Source organism: Drosophila rhopaloa, unplaced genomic scaffold, assembly GCF_018152115.1.
Source record: "Drosophila rhopaloa isolate 14029-0021.01 unplaced genomic scaffold, ASM1815211v1 contig_163, whole genome shotgun sequence".
Classification (NCBI taxonomy): Eukaryota; Metazoa; Arthropoda; class Insecta; order Diptera; family Drosophilidae; genus Drosophila; species Drosophila rhopaloa.
The window spans coordinates 5767236-5791370 of record NW_025335043.1 but is presented as its reverse complement, the minus strand read 5'-3'; the positions used below and the strand labels follow the sequence as shown (position 1 = coordinate 5791370).

Here is a 24135-nt window from a genome sequence, read left to right as displayed (position 1 = left end):
TTTTTTGAAGATAAATAGAATATTATTATTTTATTACCTTCAATACGTTTTTAATAAAAAATAAACTATTGTATATTTGAGGGTTTAATTTCAATAAAATATTTGTGTGTTTCATTGAAAAGACAGGATAATCTTGATATTTTTTTATAACTAACGTTTAGAAAAGTTTTAAATTAATTGGTCAAAATTTCATACTCGTTGCTTGCCAAATATGATGGTTAAGTTATGCATGACAGCTTGTCGCTGGAATTCTATTTCACGTCGGCACATGCTGCCCAAAAGAGGTGGACACTGGTACTGAATGTTTTCCAAGGCGAAGGTATCACCATTTGAGCTCCTGAAAATGAACTCGCTAAGGGATTGTACTGCAAGGAAGGATGAGATATAAGATAAGAGATTTAGTAATATATATTCCCCAACTTACAGCAGTATAATCCCTTGAAGAAGCAGGTCTCATGGGTGGACCTTATAGCATAGACCACCGGGGACACTCCGGGCATTGTCTTGGTGACCACGTATTTGGCTGTGGCTGTATTTATCCAATAGGGCCAGTGGGATAGTTTTTCTGTGTACTCCACCGTATAGCGCCAGTCATGGGCGTGTCCGTGATCAGCTAAGATCTTGAAATTCATGCTATGAATGGGTAAAAATAAATAGTATTAATGTAAGTACTTTCCTTACTGTGCTATAAAATAGAATATCCAACAAAAACTCTTTAAAAACCATTCAATTTTTGAAAACGTTCAATATATAAAGCAGCAAGAAATGTCATTACTGTGTATTGTTGGGATCTATATTAATATGGTTCTATAAACATTTAGGCCTCCATGTGTTTAGAAATTGTTCAAAATATATAGAGACTAAACAGTCTCAGTTCAAAAAATTATTTTTTATTTTCAGCACTAACATTATTTTAAATTTAATTAAATTATATTAACAATGTCAAAAACATTTTGCATTAAGAGAGTTTTTACAATTTAGATTTCTACTCACATCGTGGGGTTTAGCATACGCATCTTGTTAAAGTCCGCCACATATTCCCAAACCTTTTCCGGTTGGCTCCGTTTGATAATGCCCTCGATCTGGTATTTCTGATAGCCACTGGAGAAAACAAAAACATAGAGCAGCAGGGCGACGCTGAAGAGGACGGAAGCCCGCTTTAAATTCCACAAGCGCGGACTATGCATTCTGTGTTCTGTTCTGGATGGATTTCCGACTTCGACTGACGATTGTGTGTATATGCCAGTTTATTTGAATTTCAAATAAACATGTGCCGGAGAATTCACCACAAAGATTCGGGAAACAGCATCAAAGGAAAAAGAGCGGGAGCTCCATCGCAAAAAGAGAAAGATAAACAAAAGGGATCTTTCAGAAACGTACGCGTCCGGAAAGCAATAGTTGGTTATGACTCTTTTTTAAAAAGAGAGCTGGCTTTTGGATGGATTATAGGTCTCTGATGCATTTACTTTGTGATATATAAGGTTTCTCTGACCGAATTAGCATTCCTCTTTATACCCAAGGACCGACTGAATTTATTTCACATGTAATGACTAGGCTTATCGTTAAGTTTTACGGTAGTCAGATAAGGATATTAATCCATTGGCAAAATGAATAAATAAATTTACTTTAGAAGTAATGATTAAGTTTAGCGTTAAGTTTTTAAATAATCAGAAAGAATATTAATCCATTAGCAAAATGAATAAACCAATACACACAAATTATTGAGACTTTGATTTAAAAAATATTGCTCTCATCTTAAGTAGGATTAAAGGAGTTTTTTAAATACTTTCGTAACAAAGAAGGACCGATCTTTATAAAGAGTAAAAACAAATTAATCAACTTTTTAAAAAACTGATATTTTACTAACTCAGAACAAAATCTTAAAGGTGCTTTAAAAATAAAATAATAGCCAGCTGTTACCAAAATACATATAAATAACATAACTGATACCCAACCCTTACATAAAATACAATTTAAATGACAATATATTAAAAGGGGTATCATTAAGGAATGAAATAAAGTGCTGTTTTAGCACTGCCTCATTTTTGCCAATTCAAGCAGTTTGAAAAGTTTCTGGGGGTCAAAGCTCTGGAGCGCCAGCCCCTTTGCCCCATTATCTCCCCATTCAACCCCAAAAATTAATATTAATGCTGCCTAACACTGGCATTAGAAAGCTTTGGCGAATGGCGAAAGCTGCATTAGTAACTTATTCCATATGATCGCCACTTAGTTTATAAACAACGATTGCCGGGTGCAGTCGGAAACCTCGGATTCGGCGACATACACAGCACCAAGAACCCGAAGCAGCGTGCTCGTAAAAGCATATGTAATTGCTTATCACACCGGACTGTCCGAAATCGGTATATTCCATCGCTCCAGCGACAACAGATCCCTTACCATCTCGTACCCCCCGCGAATTGCCGGTTTACGTAAACGCCAATTCAATTGTGTTCATTTTAAAAACGTTTTAGCAGAGAGCAGCACAGCGCATTAATCAAAATAAAAAATGCGGCTACTGGTCAGACACGCGATTCGATTGTTGGGTCAGGAGAATCGAGGAGGAGGTGGTGGTGAGGTGGCCTTATTTTGGAAAGGAGGAATCCGGCTGAAGGCCACAACCGGTTACCTAAAGCTGGCCACAGCAAGTGCTCAGCCATTGGAGTCGGAGAAACAGGTGCTGAGAAACGTAAGTACTACGTTAATACTCCAAACGTCTCTATTTCGCTAATCTAATTTTCCCCAGAATTCTCCACTGACGGATTCATTTGGCCGACACCACACCTATTTGAGGATTTCTCTAACCGAACGCTGCAACCTGCGATGTAAGTTTCACGCCCAAAACAGCTATGCTTTCATTCTTATCAGTTGTTGTTCTACCCTTTTGATAATACTCGTTATGAAGTGGATCCCAACCCTGATTGAATAATGTGGCGAAATTCGTGTTTTACACTTGCCCAACTGCTCTCAACATGGTAGTTATAAAGCCCCATATTTGACCTTTGTGTTACCAAATTAGTAACGATGTTCTAATTTGATTTTTGGGTTCTATTGTACTCAGCTTTCACAGCATTTTCGGTTCCAATTACTGGTGGCAAACAACACTTGATATCTTAATGATCATCAATTGATTTCCAGAAAGTTCCATTCTGTTATTTATTGCAAGCATTTAAAATAGTTATGTGACTATATTATATATCCATATAGACCAATGTATTTTTTAAAGGGTCAGAAATTAATCGTTTAGTAGATAATAATTAAAAACCACAATTAATTACAGGCGTAATTAATTAAAACTATATATGTAAGACAAACAAGTTTCATAAGAAATTCAAAATAAGTTATTTACTATACAAGAATTGAATTGTATTTTCTTTTTACCTCTCTTTGTTTCTCTTACTTTAACACCCGCAATTGTTCCTATTTTAACTTAGATTTAAAATAGCGATAACATATATTATGATGTTGATCTTAACTAAACAAATCCATCTTTTAGGTGACTACTGCATGCCCGCTGAGGGAGTTCCCTTGCAACCCAAGTCGAATCTGCTGACCACCGAGGAAATCCTTCGCCTAGCGCGCATTTTCGTGGAGCAGGGAGTGCGAAAGATCCGGTTAACAGGAGGAGAACCCACTGTCAGGAGGGATATAGTAGAGATAGTGGCACAAATGAAGGCTCTACCGGAACTGGAGCAAGTTGGCATAACAACCAATGGTCTGGTGCTCACCCGTCTGCTTCTGCCGCTCCAGAGAGCAGGATTAGATTCCCTAAACATCAGCTTAGATACACTGAAGAGAGATCGCTTTGAGAAAATAACCCGGCGAAAAGGTTGGGAGCGGGTGATAGCTGGCATCGATCTAGCCGTTCAATTAGGCTATCGTCCCAAGGTTAACTGTGTCCTTATGCGCGATTTCAACGAAGACGAGATCTGCGACTTTGTAGACTTCACCAGGGATCGTCCAGTGGATGTGCGCTTTATAGAGTATATGCCATTTTCAGGTAACAAGTGGCATACAGAAAGGCTTATTTCCTACAAAGATACCCTGCAAGCTATCCGTCAAAGGTGGCCGGATTTCGAGGCCCTTCCCAATGGACCCAATGACACATCCAAAGCTTATGCTGTGCCTGGTTTCAAGGGCCAGGTGGGTTTCATCACCTCGATGACGGAACACTTTTGTGGAACCTGCAACAGATTGCGACTTACTGCGGATGGTAACATCAAGGTGTGTTTGTTTGGCAATAAGGAGTTCTCCTTGAGAGATGCCATGCGAAATGAGGGTATATCGGAGGAGCAGCTGGTGGATCTGATTGGAGCGGCGGTGCAGCGCAAGAAGAAACAGCATGCAGGTGAGTTACGATCCCAAATCAAACGTAGAAAGTCTTCAGAACTTGGTCCTCCTTCGCAGGCATGCTCAACCTGTCGCAGATGGAGAACCGGCCCATGATACTCATTGGCGGCTAGTAGACACACCACACTCTCCCCTCTCTCCCGTTGCAGATGCTGCGCCACGGCTCCATCATCAATACCATTTTCTGTATCACCCAGCACATCATTCTTCAAAGTTGCAGCTCCAGGTCCGAAATTGCAGCCAGCTCACCCATGTCAATGCCCAGGGCAAGGCCCAAATGGTGGATGTGGGCGCCAAGCCTTCGACCACAAGAATAGCTCGTGCAGAGGCCACTGTCCTGGTGGGCAAGCATCTCACCCAACTTATAGCAGCCAATGAGCTGGCCAAAGGAGATGTCTTAACGGTGGCCCAACTGGCTGGCATCATGGGAGCCAAACGCACATCCGAACTGATACCCCTGTGTCACAATATCAGCTTGTCCTCCGTGAAAGTGCAGGCCACTCTTCTCAGGAATGAGCACTCAGTCCGGCTGGAGGCATCGGTTCGCTGCTCCGGCCAAACTGGAGTCGAAATGGAAGCCCTAACCGCTGTTTCCGTGGCCGCCTTAACTGTCTACGATATGTGCAAGGCCGTTTCCCACGACATCTGCATCACCAACGTCCGCCTGTTGAGCAAATCCGGCGGAAAAAGGGACTTCCAGCGGGAGGAGTCGAAAGAAGGAGCAGTACAAGAGGTCGAGTGAGGAGTTGCGCTGACTGACTGGATTAGTTTTAATGTTATGGTTAAACCATATATAGGGGAATAGAAAATCTTATACTGCTTATTATTCACCTAACCATTTTTAATTAGGAAGAGTTATATGAAAATCAAAATAACTAACTATCGTTTTATACATTTGTTAACATGGATTTTTTCCTTCCTAAATTGTGCTTCTTTAAATCTATTATACTTTTTATGAAAAATGTAATTTGTATCAACATACAAAGAATGTAATTTTTAGTGCTTTTATAAATATGAATAGACCCGAAAAATGAATTGACTAATGTAAAAATAATAACAAAGACATGAAATAAATTTTTTTAATTAGCTGTAATACTACTACTTTACGATTAATATTGTTTTTTTCCTCTGTAGAAATTTTATGTTTTACAAATCGGACGACTGATTTAGCTCATATAGCTTCCATAGGAACAATCGAAAAATGTATCACCAAAAAAAATTTCCAGTCAGAAAGTTTAACCTCCTCTCCAATGAATCACAAGTAGCATGATTAATTTCGTACAGAAGTTTAAGGTTGCGGTTCTTTTTAATTCGTGGCCAGAGTGGGTTAAGTTTAAATGAGAGAATTAATGGATAGAGTTGGTGTGAAGGTGCGATTTGAGGCGTGTCGCGAACTGCGCCTTACAGCTAAAAGTACATACAACATTAGAACTGTTCAGTAAACGCGGATTATTGCTCGCAAATCCTGGCAGAGTTCCCTCTCAACATAGACACAATAAATACGGTGTGGTGAGGTAATCAATCGGTCCTAATTGGACACCAGGACATTGCGGTTCTCCGCCTTGTTCTCCGCATCCTTGGCTCCATCGGCGCCCAGGTGTTCGCCCCGGATCTTGATGTTGTGTTCCTCCTTGAACTTGTTCAGCTCGCTGCCCTTTTTGCTCAGGTCGTCGGTGACCATGATGATGGTCTTGGCGATGAAGTCCTTGTTCTCCACCAATTGCGGCAGCACCTCCTTCACGGTTCGTTCGCACAGAACACCGCCAATCTGGCGGAAGCACTTGCGCTCCGGATCTGCCGCCTGCAGAGTTTCTATCACAGTTCTGTGGGAAGGGGTGTTATGGGATTATAATTGGTTGTCTACGGATGTTATCCCATATCTCCAAGGTCCCACCAAATGTTGAACCATCTTTGGGCCCCGGTGACTCACTTGTGTTCCCTCAAATCCATCTCTAAAGTATTTAGACTGTTCGCCAAGTTGCGCTGATCATTGCGCAGCTGTTGGAACTGGGCCACAATGGCCTCCTGGCTGGGCGCCGCCTTCGCCGATTCCGTACTCATAGCAATGCTCGCTCCCCAAAAGGACCCCTTCGAAAGCTAGATATGAATACTCGCTCCAAAATTGCGAAAATCTGCGATTTTCTTTCAAAATAAGTCGGCGAACACGAGGGCTTTGCGATAGAGCTGACACCAAAACCAATGTTTATTCGATACAATCGATTGCCCTGAAACCATTGCTGCTGACGTTTCATGGTAAATGGCCAATTTTAATCGATAGCCGATAGGCGCCCATCTGTTGGTGACGTTTCAGTGTGATTGTCAAATTTGAATACACGTGCAGTTGTTTCCAACCGAGTTTACTTTATTTAATGCTTTTAATTTAATAAATTGATAAATAAAACCATGCCGGCAGCAGTGGCCAAAGGTGTGCAATTCGGAGGACCCTCCAAGAACAAGAAAATTGTGTTCGATGATTCTGGCGAGGCTGTAGTTAAACAAAACAAAAAGGAGCACCCACAGAAGACAAAAAATCAAGGCAGGGATCAAGTGAAAAAGCCACAGAAAAGGTTTGCCCAGGATGGACAATCGCAGGGTGGTAAATCCTTTAATAAAAATCATCAAAAACATAATGGTCATAAGCCAGATCATACCAATAAACCTCAAAAAATAAAGTTCGGTGAAGAAGGAGAACCAGTAGCTCCCAAATCCTTCAACAAGCAGAATCAAAACGGTCAAAAACCACAAAAAATCAAGTTTGGCGAAAATGGAGAAGCTTTATCCCAAAAACCATTCAACAAAAATCACCAGAAACATAATGGTCAAAAGCGTGATTTTGGCAAAAAGGCTGAGTTTGTTGATGTCGAAGAAGAAGTATCTAACAAAAAACCCGATGAAGTAAAGAAATCCCAGAAAATTAAGTTTGGAGATGATGAAAAGTTCACGGAAAACTCTAAAAAACCCCAACGTATCAAGTTCGACGAGGATGGTGCTGAAAAAAATGTCTCTGATACCGATGGAGATAGTGATGAGGAACTGGGACAAACTTTTTCCAAAAAGCACAACAAATATCAGTCAAAAGTTGATGAAGATGAGGAGTCCCAAAAGAAATGGTATCATGTGGTATGTTTCTACTTAAAAACTTAAAAGAACGCTCGCTCTATTATCTACCCTTTTCATTGAAGCATCCCGATTACCCCTCTACCGATGAGGTGTTGGATATGAAGGAAAACGATCAACTGGAGCTCTATAATCTCTGCCAGAATTCCTTCGAAGCTGAGAAGACAACATTCAATAAACGTAGGTTATGCTAGTTTCAGGGATATCCGTATACTTGTAATAGACAAACACAATGCTTTGAATTCCTATTAACGCCTTAATCTGATTGTTAGGTAATCCTACGGATGCCCGCTGGTTGCAAACCGCTCTGCACAAGGGTACGGCCAAGGATCGTGCCAATGCCGGAGCCCTGCTAGTGACCAGTAATCCCCTGGGCAACCTGGAAGCCCTGACCACACTGATTGGATTCTGCAAGATTTCTAACAAGGCCAGTAATGATGTGATTGCTGTGCTTACGGATCTGTGGCAGGAGGTGCTCCTGCCTCCAAACAGAAAACTCCTAGCAGTTCACACCCGTGGAGCCGATTGGAAGAAGCTGAAGAAGGATGAGAAACTGCGCAACGAGCAAAAGCGACGCATCTACGCGTACTGGCATTTTGAGAGCGAACTTAAGGACCAGTATCACGAGTTCCTCAAGAATGTCATGCAGGGCTTGCAGACAGGACAGGAGCACAACAAGAACTCCTCGATTGTGGCCGCTTCCAGGCTGTTAGCCTACGCTCCCGAAAAGGAGCAGCTACTGCTGACTATGTTAGTAAACAAGCTGGGCGACCCCATTGCCAAGATTGCCTCCAAGGCGCTGCATCACCTCAGTGAGGTGGCCCAACGGCATCCCAATATGTGCGGCGTGATCGTTTCAGAGACGGAGAAGCTGCTTTTCCGTAACAACATTTCCGACCGAGCGCAGCACTTTGCCCTGTGTTTCCTCTCCAGCATCGCACCCTCCGGCCGGCCCGAAGTCTGCACCAAGCTGGTCAACATCTGCTTTGCCCTCTTCAAGGTTCTTGTTCAAAAGGGAGCCGTAAACAACAGGACTATGCAGGCAATCCTTCGGTGTCTGCAAAAGGCCATCGTGGAGGCTCAACCGGCCAAGGATAGCAACGGGGAGCTGCTCACCAAGGAAATGCAAGATACCATTTACCGGTTGGTCCATTTGGCCGATATTCGGGTTGCTGTTCAAACTCTGGGATTGCTGCTCCAACTTGTTACTGTTAAAACTGAGAAATCAGATCGGTTTTACAATGCTCTGTATGTGAAACTGCTGGATTTAAACCTCATCAACCTGGGCAGTAAAACGGCGGCTCATCTGCTGCATATAGTCCATCGTGCCATCCACATCGACAACCATGTGGCTAGGGCTCAGGCATTCGTCAAACGCCTCCTGCAGCTCACACTCTACGCTCCTCCCCACATTGCAGCTGGTTGTTTGATTGTTATTCACAAGTTGCTGCGCATGCGACGTGAGCTCATCGGTGGCACTGGAGCATCGGAGGAAGTGAATGCCAGTTCAAAAGCAATAATACCAGTGGACACAGATCTTGATAAGTTTGGAAGCGATGAGGAGGAGACTTACGAAGATGTCAAGGAGGAAACGGCTAATGTGAAAGAGTCAAATCCAGCGGAGGTAAAAGCGGAAGAAGGTGCCAAGTCGATTACCTCTTCCTGGCACCATGCCAGTGTGACTGCTACTGAGTCCAAGGTGCGGGAGATTGATTCCTGTAAGTACGATCCATACCATCGCGTGCCAGCTTTTGCAGGAGCAGGCTATGCGCTGCGAAATGAATTGCTGCTGCTGCGCCAGCATTACCATCCCACTGTCCAGGTTTTTGCCGAACAGATCCTACAGCGTGAGTACATCCAATGATTATCATCCAGAATAACATTATTTAATCCTATTATTAATCCTTTCTTAGAATCACGCATCGATTACTATGGTGATCCGCTAAGAGATTTCGGGCTTCCGCACTTCCTGGAGCGCTTCGCCTTCAAGAATCCCAAGAAATTGGAAGCTCCGCAGGCGGCGGAGAGTGCCAGTGTGGCCCACAAACGCTACATGGCCCACGGAGCACGTGGTAGGCCAGTGAAATCTCTGACCAAGACCAACTGCACCGAGGACGAGATGTTCATCTTCAATTTCCTGGAGCACAAGCGCCGACAGGCGGAGATTGTTAATCAGAATAAAAAACAAAAGGAGGTAAAGAAGGATGAGACGGACAATGGTGAAGATGGCGAGGCTGGAGACGAATATCTGAAGGAGGGCGAAGTGGACGACGATGAATTTGAGGCCTATCTGGATGGATATTTCGGCAAGAAGTTTAAGGAGGGCGTCGACGAAGAGCAGGACGAAGAGGAACTCAATTTCCTACAGGAGCTGGGCGGCGAGATGCAGAAGGAAAAGTCCAAGGACAAAAAAAAGAAAAAGCAGGCAGACAAGGCGGAAGAGGACATGGATGATATAGAAGACGATTGGGGCGATGATAATTTAGGAGACGATGATGAAATGGATGTTGATGGTCAATCTGATGATGATACGGGCTCAATTGATTTGGAGCCACTGGATGACGACGATGATGACGAGGGCTCAGTTGATTTGGAGCCACTGGATGAAGACGATGATGATGAGGGCTCGATTTCCGATGGAGGCCGGGACGACAGTGATTCCAGTGACGGTCCGGAGAGTCCAGATGAGGACGATGACGCGCCACCTAGGTCTAAAAAGTCACGCAAGGATCCCTCCGACATGGTGGGAGGACGTACCTTTGCCAAGACACTCAAACAGAGCCATGGTAAGATAGTTATTATTCATTTTTTAGATCAGCATTCGTTCATGTTGATTATCTTAATCCTTCATAGATATGTCCTCTTTGTTTGCCGCCGCCGATGACTTCTCTTCGCTGTTGGAGGAAACGGCTAAGGTCAAAGGTCAGGGCACAAGCAATGCCGTTTTCAACAAGGACAAATCCTCCGTCAAGCAATTAAAGTGGGAGGAGAACCGGCGATCGAATACGAAAACCTACAAGGGCAAGAAGTTTGCCGGAAAACCAGCGGCCAAAGGTGGCAAACCACAGAAAGGGGGCAAGAAGCGAAAACACTAAACTAGATTCGATTACAAAACCTACCATTAAATTGGTTAGATGTGTAAATACACAAATGCAAGATTAAACATTTATAATTTTGAATAAGTTTAAAAGACCCCTTTGATTATCATTTGAAATGCTTTATTTTAACTGCATTTTGATATTGGTTTTATGTACAGACTTTGGTGACTTAATAGCTAGCAACTTGTTTTCAAATTCATCTGTGTACCTCAATTGATCTTCGAAGCTAAACAAACGCATTTGTTTGGTTAACATAACTATCCGTTATCGGTATAACGCTTTGGCCGAACTATAAAAATCGAGTTCAATACGATTTGATTGCTTTATTCTTACATTTAACTAATTGTCCCCATTGGTTGTTGCTTATTGGTTGTTGCCTCCTCTGTAGGTAGATTGGGTGTAGTCTATGGTCTAGAATAGTTCCAGAGATCTTAAACTACGACGAATTGCCAATGATCGCGCCTATAAAAAACTCATGCCAAACAGTTCCTTAATATGGTTTTGTTTTGCTTATAAAATTTAAGTTTTGTTTAACTTTTTGTATTGCGACTTGGAGTTTTTTTTTGGGTTTTACATTTGTGTGTGTTCTAAGGCAACTTGTTAAAAGGCAACTTTAATATAAATGTTATTTGTTTTATACTAAAATTTACACCATGATTTTTAACATCCTTTTCATACAACTATACGGCCAGTTTACACAGTTTAGATATGTGAATTGGTTTTGGTTTTAAGTTTTTGTCAGCGGAGGGGTTTATGTGGTTGCGTTAAAAACATTTAAATAATACACAATAAAAATATACAAATCAAGAGAGTTTACAATAACGTAATTTTTTTAAGTTTATTTAGATTTCATCGATTTTCATTGCATTAACTAACTTAGTTACAGGTTTTGCGGCAAATTAAAAAATTAAACAATCAAAAATACTTAACAAAACAAATAAAAGTTAGTTTGCCCTTAACAACTCTACGACTATTTACGTTTCTTGATCCGTTTCTTGATCAGTTTCTTTTGCAAAAAACGCATTGGTTTTGGCTCGGCCTCGAAGAAGAACTTCGCAGTTTCATGTGGAAATGGCTCTTCGGGCGTTGCATCTTTTTTCCTTTAGTTTTAACTGAAATGATTTAAATATTATAAGGAAACATTGCCAAATGCATTCATAATCAAATGGATTATTTAAACCCGATTGCAGATGGCAATATATACTGGGCGGGATTTTCTAGTTAATTGTTGGGTAGTGTTGAGAATGCTGCTTTAGGAATAAAGAATATAACTTAATATAAAGCACAACTTAAACCAAATTTTTGTGTATTTAGGGGCTTGTGTATCTTTCTCACTGTCTTGCTTAAACATAATTTTGCACTAAACTAATTGCAAACCGTAATAATGATATTAGTGATTGTGTTCTGTGTCGGTAATTGTTAAAGTTTTGTTTCAATGTCTTAACCGCTCTAAGATCAATGCAAAAAGTTGCCTTTGTATAGTTCCCATTTTTTGTGTCTGACTTTTTTACATTTAGGCTATTGAAATAATTAACTAGCACAACAAATCGCATATATAAAACACTTATAAGGACGTTGCTGTTACCCCTCCTATTAAAGTTTAAAGTGTTAAGTTGGTTTCCGTACTTCGTATTCCACTCATGCTCTCCATTGTTAAATAGTGGGGTTAGTGGGTTTGTTGTTGGGTGCAGAACCCCAAGGAGTCTTCACCCACAGATTTGCCCGGGGTGTGGTCGTCGTTGTCCTGGTAGGGCCATTGGGTCAATGTCTGTCGTCAGCTGTACATCCGTGGCCTCCTGAAGTCGCCCTCCCACTGCAGCACCGCTCGCGGTTGCTCCTCCTCCTCGCCCAGCGTCTCGTTCTTGATTTCCACCACCTCTAGCTCGTCGTCATCGTCATCCTCATGTCATTGGAACACATACCGTTGCCGCAGCGCCCGCGCCCTCTCCGGTTGCACTCGCGTCGGCGGTCGCGGCACCTTGGGCTCCCGTTTTGCGCGCTTCAGTTGCGACGCCTTGGGCCGTGGGAAAGTCAGCGGCTTCTCGTAAGCATAGTCGATCTTTTCCAACTTAATGTTGGGCAGGCAGTAGACCCGGCGCTTCTTCTTGAACCTATTTTTGAGCACCTGCTGCACTCCGTTGATAAGCAAACAGAAGTGCCGCCAGCTGGCCCGCGACTTACGCCACGAATTTGCCGTCTTGCTGAAACCATGGAAACTCTCCTCTCTCTGCTTAGTGCTTCCGAACGAGGGAGGCAATGTGCGTACCACGCGTTGGGTTCTCTTCGGTATGCGGGTCACCACGATGTCCACGGGCGGCGGCAGCTGCTGCATCAGCAGGCGCAAGGACGCCTTGTTGTCTTCCTGTGTGGCGGTGCTGACAGGATGTAACAGCTGGCTCTCTGTGCGACGCTGCTGGCGCGTTCTCGGCCGTCGAATGGGCTGATACGTTTCAACTGGAGCTGGAGGCGGTGGCATGTTTTGCCGATCCTCCTGCGGCAGAGGCAGTTCGGTATAGTACTCCGCGGGCAGCGGAAGAGGCGGCGCATCCTCGTCGAAGCCGTAGAAGTCCGTCGGGCACTCAAAGGCCGGGTCGAATCGTTCGTGAATCACCAGGTCCTCGTCGTCGGAGGGAGGAGCAACTGCCGCAGTTAAAGTGGCTGCATTGGTTATAGATTCGCTGGCCGGCACAGCCTCATCCGTGAGCAGGGTGATACCCTCATCCTCCGCCGACTTGTCGAGTGTGGTTTCAGGCTGCTCCTGCTCGTCTAACATACCTGACGTCGGCTGCTCCATGGTGTCCTCGCTGAGGTCTACCACGACCTGCTGCTCTGGCGACACAATGATATCCACGTCCGGATCATCACTGGTGTATTGCAGCCACTCGCTGTCTAGAATATCTGCTATTGTAGGCCGATCGGCCGGATTTCGCTGCAGGCACCAGCCAACCAGATGCCGAAACGCTGGACTTGAATTCTCCCAGCGCTTTGAGCGCTGGTTGAACGTCTCCCGACGCATTCGCTTGCGAAGCTCGTGATGGGCATGGGCGGAGTGATCCACATCGTCCAAGTTCTGCCTGTACGGCTGATGACCCACCAGCATGGTGTAGAGAGTGGCCCCAAGACCGTAGATATCCACCGCTGGCGAATAAGTGACGAGATTCGCGTCCGCTAGCATTTCGGGAGGAGCGTAGTCTAGCGTGTAGCGTGGCTTGTCCTTCCAGCTCTGGAAACGATTATTGTAACTGTGGGTGGATAAAACAGATAGAATAAACAAAAATAAATAAGCAATTTTAGATTGTCTCACCAGGCATTGCCAAAGTCAACCAGTTTGACGTGCCTATCCTCCCGGCTCTCGAACATGACGTTCTCTGGCTTCAGGTCCCCATGTAAAAAGTGCTTAGAATGGATGTGGCGCACGGCCATCACCAGTTGCAGAAAAATCTCCCGGCACGACTGCTCATCCATACGGATGGATGCAGTCAGCTCTTCGCCACACAGGTACTCCATGATGATCCAAGTCTCACACTTGTCCCTAAACGTTCCATGGTAGCTAACAATGTTTTTGTGACTGTTAGTATCTAGAGCGCACGAGATCAGTGCGTCCACCTCGGAGGGACGGAACTTGGACAGTGGTATAACCTTGGCCATAAAGACCATCTCCGAGGAGCTATCTACCACAAAGTGACAAGTACCATAGGCTCCGCTCACGGTGCGGGTGCCCAATTCGAGGTCATCAGGTCGTGATGGTATATTCTGCATTAATAGGGCAAGTTATTAATTATGGTTATCAAATAGTATTGCAAACTTAACCCACCTGAAGTCCTGGATTGCAGTATTGAATCTGGCACTGGTTATCCCTTCGCATTTGCTCCAAATGCTCCGGTGCTACATAGGTGTAGCCGCGGAAGAGTCGAATCCGGCTGGGCGGAGCATCGCACTCGGGGTCCTCGGGAACCTGGTCGGTGAACTCATTGCTAAAGTTCTGCACATCGTCCTCGGAGGTGAGGGTGGGCTTGTAGGGCGCTTTGCGGCGCTTGTTGCGCAGCTCCTGCCAGTTGATGCCGTGGAAAAAGGCGTGCTCCTTAATCTCGCTAGCGTCGCGATGATTGCCCCCCAGCCGCCTCTTGGGGTTCTTCTCCAGCATCTTCAGCACAAAATCTCGGGCATTAGCGCTGAATGAGGAGGGAATCAACGGTTGCTCCTTCTGGATCCGTCGAGAGATCTCCGACTGCTGGCTCTGCCCGTCAGACGTGGCGAATGGCGAGGCACCGGTGAGCAGCTCAAAGGTAAGCACACCCACCGACCACCAGTCCACGGCACTGTCGTGCCCCGGCGGCCCCGTCCTGATGATTTCCGGTGCCATGTATTCCAAGGTACCGCAGAAGCTGTGCGCTCGATACTCATTCTCGGCAGTGAGGATCTTTGACAGTCCAAAATCAGAGAGTACAATATGCCCCTCGCCATCGAGCAGAATGTTCTCCAGCTTAATGTCCCGATAGATGATCCCCAGCTGATGCAGTTGCTCCAAGGCCAGAACCACCTCGGCTATGTACACACGTACGCGAGACTCCTCAAAATGTTCCGCGTGGTAAAGATGCGTGAACAGCTCTCCGCCATTAGCAAAGTCTACAATTTTAAGCGTTTTATTCAGTTGTTTTTAGCTTTGGCTTTAGTCGACAGCATCTTACCTAGCACTAGATATAGCTTCGACGAGGATTGAAACGCGTAATGGAGACTCACGAGAAAAGGACTGCGCTGAACAGCCTCCAGTACCTGGAAATAAATAAAAAAAAACTTTAATAAATATTTGTCTCTTTTCAAAAAAATATTTCAAAGCATTAATATTGCCTGATTTCTTGTATTTGTTTTATACAATGTCCTTTATTAAAATTAGCATAAGTCTGAATAACTTTAAAATTCTAATAATTGTACTAATAAATTTTAATCACTCTTATCGATATTTCAAGTTTGCTGATTTCGCTTATCACAAGCTTCGTTTTTTTCCGATTTGGTTTTTAGCTTTGTTTTTAAAAATACGGCTTAAATGCATACGTAATATGTGGGTTTTTTGTTTTGCCTTCATTATTATTGTTGTTTCTTATGATTAATTAAGAAAGAAAGGAAATACATGAAAGAGAAAAAGCGAAATCAAGTACTTTGAAAATGAATTATTATTTTTGCCTTTCGCTCTTTTCTTTGAGATAAAACTTTCACATTTCATGCCGATTTACATTAATAGTTTCGAACAGAACAGTACTGAAAGGCCTGAGTAACACTAACCATACAAAATATCCGATTTTTTCTCGCTCGCAAATATAAAACTATTCACATTTTTTTTGTTTGATAACGAAGACCAAGAGCTTATTTTATTTTATTGACTACTGCTGTTTATTCCTTTCTATTTTAACCGCTGCGATGCGAATTATAGACTTGTCGAATCGCATATAGCCGGCGTTGTTTGATAACTGGGTTAGTGGCACAGGTATTTTACCTTTAAAGTCAAGAGGGGGGAAGAGGAGGGAAGGGTAACCGAGTGACACGAAAATAGAGCATGAAAACAACTCAAAGGCACGGCGCCGAATTGTAAATTTGTTTAAGTTATCTGCCGCTATTGCGCCTACACCTGTTTGCTGTTATTTAACGCATTTTGTTGTTTCTCGCATTTTCTTTTCTGTTTTCATTGATTTACTACAACTCTCTCGTTGACGGAGAGAAAAAAAACCGGTTGCACTAGGCAGTTGCTACAACAACTTCCACTATTGATCTGAGCAGGAAGCTCTCTCCAGCTCTCGCGACTTTCTACATAGGAAAAAAACTAATATTTGTAATTGATAAGTAAAAAAGTCACTGTAAATCATTTCAATTTAAAATTCAAATAACCAAATTATATTTTTTTAAGAAAATAAAAATATTTATTGGAAATCTACAAATAAAGACTATATTGATATAACATTAATCTCATAACAAAATGGCAAACAACTTAATTAGCTGAATAATCTGTTTTTTTCGGTGTAGACTTGTACATATCCTCTCTTTAGACTTAGCTTTTTGCCGGTGCAACAAGAACAAGTCCCTATGTGGGTCACAAGAACATTTCTCTTCCTCTCTTGTCCCACTATCCCTTATACTTTCCCGTTTACTATCTTCTGCTTTTTTTCGGTTCGCTACTGGAAACTGTACGTGCGACTTTGAAGGTTGTCAAATCGCTCGACGGGTTTAATTTCAATAAGCTGCACTTTATTGTCGTCATTAAAGTGAAGAGGAATCCAAAGTAAAAGAAATCTGGAAGCGGTGTGATTGCAAAAACATCACGCAGCGGTAAAAAGGCAACGGTGAACAAAAAGCAAAAGAGCTACCAAAAAAATGAGTTGATTAAACACGTTTGCTTTGCAGTCTTTCTGGTAAAAACAAATGATTAAAAGGGTTTTATGGGTATACAGTGGAGGTCGCGTTTGTATAACTGAACGTACGTTATCTTTTGTTGGTTATATTTATTAAACTGTAACAAATCTTTATTTATTCGATTTATTTTGACACATATTTTTTGTGTGGCAAATCATCATATTTTTCCTAACAACTTTAGGTTCTATTCTAATCTGCTTAATGAAAAGACTTTTTGAGTGAGCTAGAGAATCTTAATCTTAGAGATTTATAATTTTATTGATTAAAATTATTATTACCATTAATTAGTATTCCACAACTTACCACGCGTTCCGTTTTGGTGTGTTCGGCGGTTTTACGCTTCTGGACTACCGTTATCTTATTGAGAACCTTCATTGCATACAATTTTCCGGCATCGTGCCTTGTTAACTTGCGAACAAGGAAAACCCGTCCATAGGCTGTAGAAAGATAGGAAAGTGAATAATTGGTAATTACAAACGCCCCATTAAGCTTTTACTTACCCCCTGTTCCAAGAACCCGTATTATTTTGAAATCATTCAGACTGACGGCCTCATCACTGTACAATTTGACTGGGAGGGAGGAAAAGAAAACACATACATATTAGCACTGTAATCAATACACATACTTATAATATATAAACAAATTGAACTTAAAACTAATCAATTTACCACTGCAAACCAAGTTAGTTCTCTCTGCGAGGAAAGACGATAATAAGAGAATGAGAGAAGTGTTTTCATATGTATGTATGTGTTGGCACGATAAAAATAGTTGTTTGCATTGTTTTACTTGACACATGTGAGACGAATTATCACATTTTATTTTTATCGTTAGTGCAGCACGTGTCAGACACTTGATTCCGTTTCAAGAGGCGAAAGCAAGCAAGTGGAAATTGCAATCCGTGATTATATGGGCATTTTAATGGGAAATTCCATCGGGTGGCTGGCTTAACAGAAACTTTGTTGACCACAGTCTGCGCATCTGGAAGCCAAGGACAAGGCAAATAACTTTTCTCACTTAAAGGAAAAGAGAGATTTTCTCTACACAAACATATATTTTAGGCTTCTGAGGTGGCATATGCCATAGGCCATTACGGTTAATTGGCCCGAATGTCTCGCCACGAGATTTCACAGTTTACGATTATTACTGGGCCCAGACAAAATTTGGGACTTACAGGAGCTACAGAAAAAACTTTATTAAATGAAACTATACAGTGGTCAAACAAAACTGATTGGTAAGGAGTCTCAAATAAATTAATGATTAAAAAAAATAACGCTACCTTTCTCGTATAGAAAGTACCTTATCTTACCTTACCTTAAAATAAATATTTGTATCTTTAATAATAACTAGAATGGGCTTTAATTTCAAATTATACACTCTCTTGAAGCTATTACTCAAGCCTATGTTCAATCGACCAAATGTACCGAAGGTTTCATTACCTTTTCCTTAAAAAGGAGACGTGATTGAAAGTTTAACCTTTCTAATTGGCAAACTAGGGGAAAATGTAATTTCAAACCGTGGAGGTAGACATTCACCTGATAAGCAATTCAATTTAATTATAGCAGACATTTCAACCAATCGAAAGGCCTATAATTCCGCAGTGACCACTGTAATTCAATTTGGGTTACCATTACATAAAACGTCCCCAAGTGACTAATTTGGTTGAGCAAACTCATCCCACTATGTTCTTAGTGAGTCAGTAAAACCCATTTTTACCCAACTTCCTCCCATTCCAAAAGTCTGAGTGTGTGACGTTTATAAATGTGAATTTTAGCTGCTGCTTTGACAAATTAATCCTAGCCACAGCAGCAGCTTGTGAAATTGTCCTTGAACTCTAAAGGACATTCTGTTAAGTTTAGTGCAGCAAAAAGGAATGTCTGTAGCATTTTGTCCAACATTATTTCACATTTACAATCTATTTGCTCGTGCATTCAACCCTCGTGCAACGGAGCCATCAAAATTTCGAGTTGTTGTGAAATCAAGAAACATTGAAACAAACTTCGGTAGGGGTTAATGGAATTGAGTTGCTCGGTCGAACCTGTTGTATTATTTGAAAATACAACTTGGTAACAGCAAGTAAATGTAATTTACGCGAAACACCAGCAACGCACAGGATGACGCGTGCCGAAATTCTTGGAGGGGTGCAACGAACCCAGGACTTTCAGTGGGTGGCGAATTATGGAGGGCAACTTTTCGCCGAAATTATTGATTCAACAAGAAAAGCTGGAAAGATGGTGTAAAAACTGGTTACCTGTAGAGGGGAAACACTTACTTGGGCGGGCGGTGGCTACCTTTTAACTTGAGCAACTGAACTATTGGTCCAATCGTTTTATAATAATAAAACAGCACTTCATAGTTTACATTTTAAATTCTTTTAGTTTTAGAAGTTCGATGGCATTTTGGCTTGCTTTATATAATCTTAGATGATTTAAAAATTTAGTTCGAATTCTGATAAGACAATTGCTTATAAATAGGTTAAAGGCTATTATTTACAGACTGATAAGGTCTTGCAATTTAAATTTAATTATACCTGGAAATTCCTAGCTTTGATTTTTAAAAAGTTGCAATTTTTATATATATACGAATGGAACATTTTCGGCATTATTAAAGGCAAGTGTGACTTTTTCTTATGTATTTTTAAACCGGACTGTTTTGGACGAATGTGACGTCGGGCAAATGAATTGGCCTTGATATGCATTATATTCTCTTGCCAGGTTCTTAAACCGAATAACCGCACAAAAAATATATTTGCTGTGACTAGGCAAAGTTTAATGAACGCAAAGAACATGAATAACACAAACCGCAACAAGTGGAGAATGGTTATGAAAGCAAAATTTTCGTTTTTCTTTGCTTCTGAAAAACAAGTGCAAAAAGTGCACAAACAATGTTTAACTTCATGTATTTCTGTATATTGTACAAAAGTAAACAACGAAAACCATTTGCTTTGCTAAACTAAAGGATGAAGTGGATAGAAATGGTACTAAATGTGAAAGTGATTTTATGTCCTAGTTTATAATAATATTTTTAAAGTATTTGTTTTTACTAAACCATTGTTCAATATTGTAGAACTGATATATTATTTTCAAAATGATTGTTATCGATTATGATATATTCCTCTGCATTATTATTTTATAAAAAAGAGGGTACTGTAATTACACGGTCCCGCCCTTTTGCCGTGATAGTGTTCTTGTGATAATTAAAGACAAAACAACAAACACAGCTCACCTATCAATTTGCAGGCAATTATCCCTGAGGCTAACTCGTTCCGCCACCTTAACACATATCTATGCTAGATGTTCGGCGAGTTGCATTGTCAAGTTCAAGTAAATAAATTGCCTACAAACAACAACCAACCGTTTATGCAAACAAGCACATTTGTGAACATAGCAAACGCGCAAACACAGCGATGCACATACATATGAACGGACGGACATGGTCACGACTGCCTGGCGATGTATAAAGCCGTACAGTGGGTCGGAATATAGCCTTCCTTTGGATAGTACCAACCAAATTCGACTGGAATATACATACAACCGATCTTGGTTTGAAGAGATTCCAAATCCCAGATAGACACTTCATATTTACGATAATTATAAACAATATTTGTTACATAAAGGCTAGAATTAGTACTAATACTAATTTTACTCCCTACACAAAGTTCTCACGCTATGAAAGTTCGACTACCAAAAAACAATATTTTTAAAACCTCATAAAAACACTTTCAAGACCGTTTTTTAAATAACTTTCAAATGTGTTCCTTTTTATACGGTACATTCGATGTAAATGTGATAATAAAAATTTCCATTACTTAGCAAACAAAAATGTACAACAGGAAAACTAAGTTTTCATCCCACTGTTATTAAATGAGTCTTTTGGGTGGTGGGTATTGTGTCTGCTTGATGTATATAGTGTGGTGAGAAGTGAGTACGCAGGCGGGGATGTTGGGCGATTTCAGGGGAGGTCAGTAGTTTTGGATTTGGCCCGAAGAACGAACAAAGCCGGGTTGAGTTTTCTGGGTAATGGTGTCAAGGTTGAATGCATGTGCTCCACTTTTCAAAGGACGCCAGAGACGGCACTCCATCTGGCATTGACCAAATGCCAGCCACTCCGCCCCCTTCTCAATCAAACCTTGAGACATCCCCGGTTAAAGTTATCAATTATTTCTACCCCTTGTATACCAACTACATTGTTTGATAACCAAAGTTTCTATTGCCTTTTGTAAGGCATGCAATATTATGGTCTGTAACTTAATCCAAATGACTAGGTAGTTGTTTTCGTTTAAACTAAGTTAAGCGAATGTGCTAAGCCTATCAGACACGCATTTAAATAGAAGCATATCAATGGAGCACAGCAACAAAATAAAATTATGATTATCACAAAAGGCTATACTATATTATTATAAATAAAAATGTCGATTACAGTAAACCTTTTCAAATTAAAACCTTTGTTGCCTACAAACAAAATTTTATCCATCAAATTTGTAAATTTAATTTTATATAAACCATTTTTTGATAATTTAATAATAAACAAGTATGCTGCATAATAAGGTATCGAAGTTTGCATGTGTTATCTAACTTGTGTTTGCAGTAGAGTTGGCGTTATCTTATTGTCATTAAAGGAAATTTCCCCGGTTGAATGACTCACCGTAGGATCGCAGATCGGTCACCGTCTCCAGGTCCCGTTGATGCGCCTCATTGTCCAGATCCAGGGGCGTACTATTGCTGGTGGGCATGGCGTAGGAGGGCGTGGCCGACGACGAGGCCATTGACGCTGCTGCTGCCGCTGCTGCAGCCGCCGCCGCTGCAGCTGCATTATTGGACTTCGTCTTTGACTTGCTTGGGGGCGATTCCTCGGGCCCCATCCCGTTCGTTTCCTCCTCCTCTGTATCCTGGTCATAGTAGTCCCGCTCCGGATCCCTTTCTTCGTCGCTCTCCGCGTCCGAGATGCAAACAATCTCAGCCACATTTGTGGATGGTGGTGAAGGAGGTGTAGGCGGAGATATAGTTTCGCGATAATTGTAGTCCCTTCCAGAAGATGATGTCGTTTTACTGCTGCTATTGTTGTATTGGCCATTGGTGGCACTTATGCTGTTGTTGTTATTATTATTGTTATAGGCCAGGGACTTGCCATTTCCCGAAACAGAACCCTCTGTATTCGGTTTGGACTTTTTGCCATTGGTCAACATTTCTGATTTACTATACTTCCGTTTTTTGCCATTGCCATTAACCAGGAGATGTCCATTTATATGACCTCGCACCACCTGATCGTGGTCCCCGTCGGATGGTAACCCCATTTCATGGCCACTTTGCTGATTTTTGCGACGCGACTTACTTGTGCCGCTGCTCAAGGTCTCGTACTGCTGCTTTTGCATGCGACTCATTTCTAATTCCTTCGCTATTTTCTCTTTTCGAGATACCAAGTGGATTATATTATTCTACGTACAATTTACGTAGTTAAAGAATTCTCCAACAACTAACAAAAAAAAATAAAAAGGTCCAGTGACTGATCGTGTCGCATCGTTAAGCTGAAATGTAAGGACATTTTTTTGTTAAGTAAAGAAGTTTTAGGGGTAGCGACTCTTACAGATAGATCAGCACTATAAAAATAAAGATTTTAAAGAAGAAAATAATATTAGAATATAAAACATCTGGTGTATAAGTTTACTTCTTTGACACTTTTTTCAATGTTAATGTTTAAATTGATTTTGATAAAAGGTTGTTCATATTGAACGTTCTCATAGTTCAGGCGATTTAATAGATGTAGTTTTCTTTTATTTTGAATTAATTAAAATTTAATTTAATTTTCTTCCGATATTACTTTAAAAAAAACATGATAAACATGATAAGATAATTATAATATATAGACATCATATTTAAAAATAAACGTTTTATTTTAATTTTTTTTTTGTAATATAAGAAACATTTTAGGTTTGAATATTTTAGACCGTTCCTTTGTTAGAAGCATTTATAATAAAAAATTCAACGTTTTCTTAATGTTGATGTTTTGAACCCAGTCTTATTGCGTTCCCCTTAGGCGATGTCCACCGTACCCTCCGCATGCCATTGCCCATTCCTATTCTCATCCCATATTCATTTCCATTCCCATTTTTTACAATATGGTACAGTTTCAGCGCACGCGGGAGTACTTTTCCCGCTACCAGCGGGCAATTGGATCGGGAAATTCGTTTTGAAAGAAAATAAATATATAAGACTCCGACTCACCTCGCGAGTTAAAATAAGCGCAATATTATAATGCAGACGTAGGAATCCAAATCCGTGTGAGTGTGGGCGGGGGGGAAAGTGTTGGATTATGCGTGGGGCGGCAGCGATGTGCAACACTGAACGTTCCGATGATAATGCGGACCGATTTTTGCAGCACTGGCGTTGACTTAAATATTATTCAACCAATTTTTGGTTTCGGTTTTTTCTTATTATATTCTGTTAGATTATCACAATCTTTATCAGCCGCGAGTTTTGCACTGCCACAGTTTTTATTTTTTTCCACCGTTCTCTTTGCCCACTTCTACGTACACATATGCACACGCACACGCTGGCACTTTCTGTATCGGCGACTGCGTTTTTAAAGCGTTTTTGTTTTCGTCCGCAGATTCTGCTCCTTGGCGACTGTTGCTGTTGCTCTTGATATCCAGGGATTTTTCGATTTCCCTGTGTATATCTATTTGCACTTATTTTTCAATAATATAATATCTTTTTGATATTGAAATTTGCTGTTTTTTAGTGGGTTACACGCGAAGGTTTTTACCGCCGCTTTCTACTCGTTCACGCACACACACACTGAAGCGCGGGACGCTCTCCGACATCTGCTTTGCGCTCTCATTCGTGAACACTTATTAGCAACGGCCACCTTGATTTGCAGCCGCCTCGATTTTCACTTGATCAGGGCTATATTTCGGCAAATCGGAATAATCACTGCCGCTGGCGGCTCGAACGTTTCACACCGGATGGCTGGCTATTTGGAATTTTTTGATACGAACACCCACAACACGACCCGTACGCAGAAATTTTCCTTTTGCTTTTGTGTCATTTGTTATCGCTATCGGCGACGAACTATCGATAGGTGGTGCAGCGATAGTGTTGGTAAATGCAACGGGGCAGTGGTGTTGGTTATCTGTCATATATCGCGGATCAGGGGTGGCAAAAACTATCGTTCAAAG

General features: G+C 41.6%; 5 protein-coding genes across 8 annotated transcripts; 2 read left to right on the top strand and 3 right to left on the bottom strand.

Annotated features, from left to right (window-relative positions):
* Positions 1–69: 69 nt before the first annotated feature.
* LOC108050438 lies at positions 70–1248 on the bottom strand. The gene is made up of 3 exons (XM_017132128.2): positions 994–1248; positions 425–633; positions 70–365 (listed from the first exon to the last, which is right to left on the bottom strand). The coding sequence occupies exons 1-3, from the start codon at positions 1185–1187 to the stop codon at positions 190–192; spliced, it is 579 nt and encodes a 192-aa protein (XP_016987617.1). The 5' UTR covers positions 1188–1248; the 3' UTR covers positions 70–189.
* A 981-nt stretch (positions 1249–2229) lies between these two features.
* On the top strand, positions 2230–5445 carry LOC108050458 (molybdenum cofactor biosynthesis protein 1). Of its 4 annotated transcripts, none has more exons than XM_017132156.2 (5): positions 2230–2360; positions 2472–2686; positions 2744–2822; positions 3494–4345; positions 4497–5445. In XM_017132156.2, exons 2-5 carry the CDS (start codon positions 2507–2509, stop codon positions 5087–5089), a joined length of 1704 nt encoding a protein of 567 aa, XP_016987645.1. In that variant the 5' UTR covers positions 2230–2360; positions 2472–2506; the 3' UTR covers positions 5090–5445. The 4 variants fall into 4 exon arrangements, with proteins under 4 accessions (XP_016987645.1, XP_016987646.1, XP_016987644.1 ...); XM_017132157.2 differs by having other exon boundaries at positions 2231–2360; positions 2475–2686; XM_017132155.2 differs by having other exon boundaries at positions 2231–2686.
* A 189-nt stretch (positions 5446–5634) lies between these two features.
* Positions 5635–6559, bottom strand: LOC108050460 (probable prefoldin subunit 2). The gene is made up of 2 exons (XM_017132159.2): positions 6278–6559; positions 5635–6170 (listed from the first exon to the last, which is right to left on the bottom strand). Exons 1-2 carry the CDS (start codon positions 6406–6408, stop codon positions 5876–5878), a joined length of 426 nt encoding a protein of 141 aa, XP_016987648.1. The 5' UTR covers positions 6409–6559; the 3' UTR covers positions 5635–5875.
* A 97-nt stretch (positions 6560–6656) lies between these two features.
* On the top strand, positions 6657–10654 carry LOC108050433 (uncharacterized protein F23B12.7). Its single transcript, XM_017132121.1, has 5 exons — positions 6657–7467; positions 7530–7644; positions 7737–9311; positions 9378–10250; positions 10318–10654. Exons 1-5 carry the CDS (start codon positions 6751–6753, stop codon positions 10557–10559), a joined length of 3522 nt encoding a protein of 1173 aa, XP_016987610.1. The 5' UTR covers positions 6657–6750; the 3' UTR covers positions 10560–10654.
* Positions 10655–10665: 11 nt separating this feature from the next.
* On the bottom strand, positions 10666–24017 carry LOC108050432 (chromosomal serine/threonine-protein kinase JIL-1). Its single transcript, XM_017132120.2, has 8 exons — positions 23183–24017; positions 21606–22485; positions 17465–17533; positions 17268–17401; positions 15251–15335; positions 14377–15188; positions 13867–14315; positions 10666–13804 (listed from the first exon to the last, which is right to left on the bottom strand). Exons 2-8 carry the CDS (start codon positions 22339–22341, stop codon positions 12469–12471), a joined length of 3621 nt encoding a protein of 1206 aa, XP_016987609.1. The 5' UTR covers positions 22342–22485; positions 23183–24017; the 3' UTR covers positions 10666–12468.
* Positions 24018–24135: the final 118 nt, after the last annotated feature.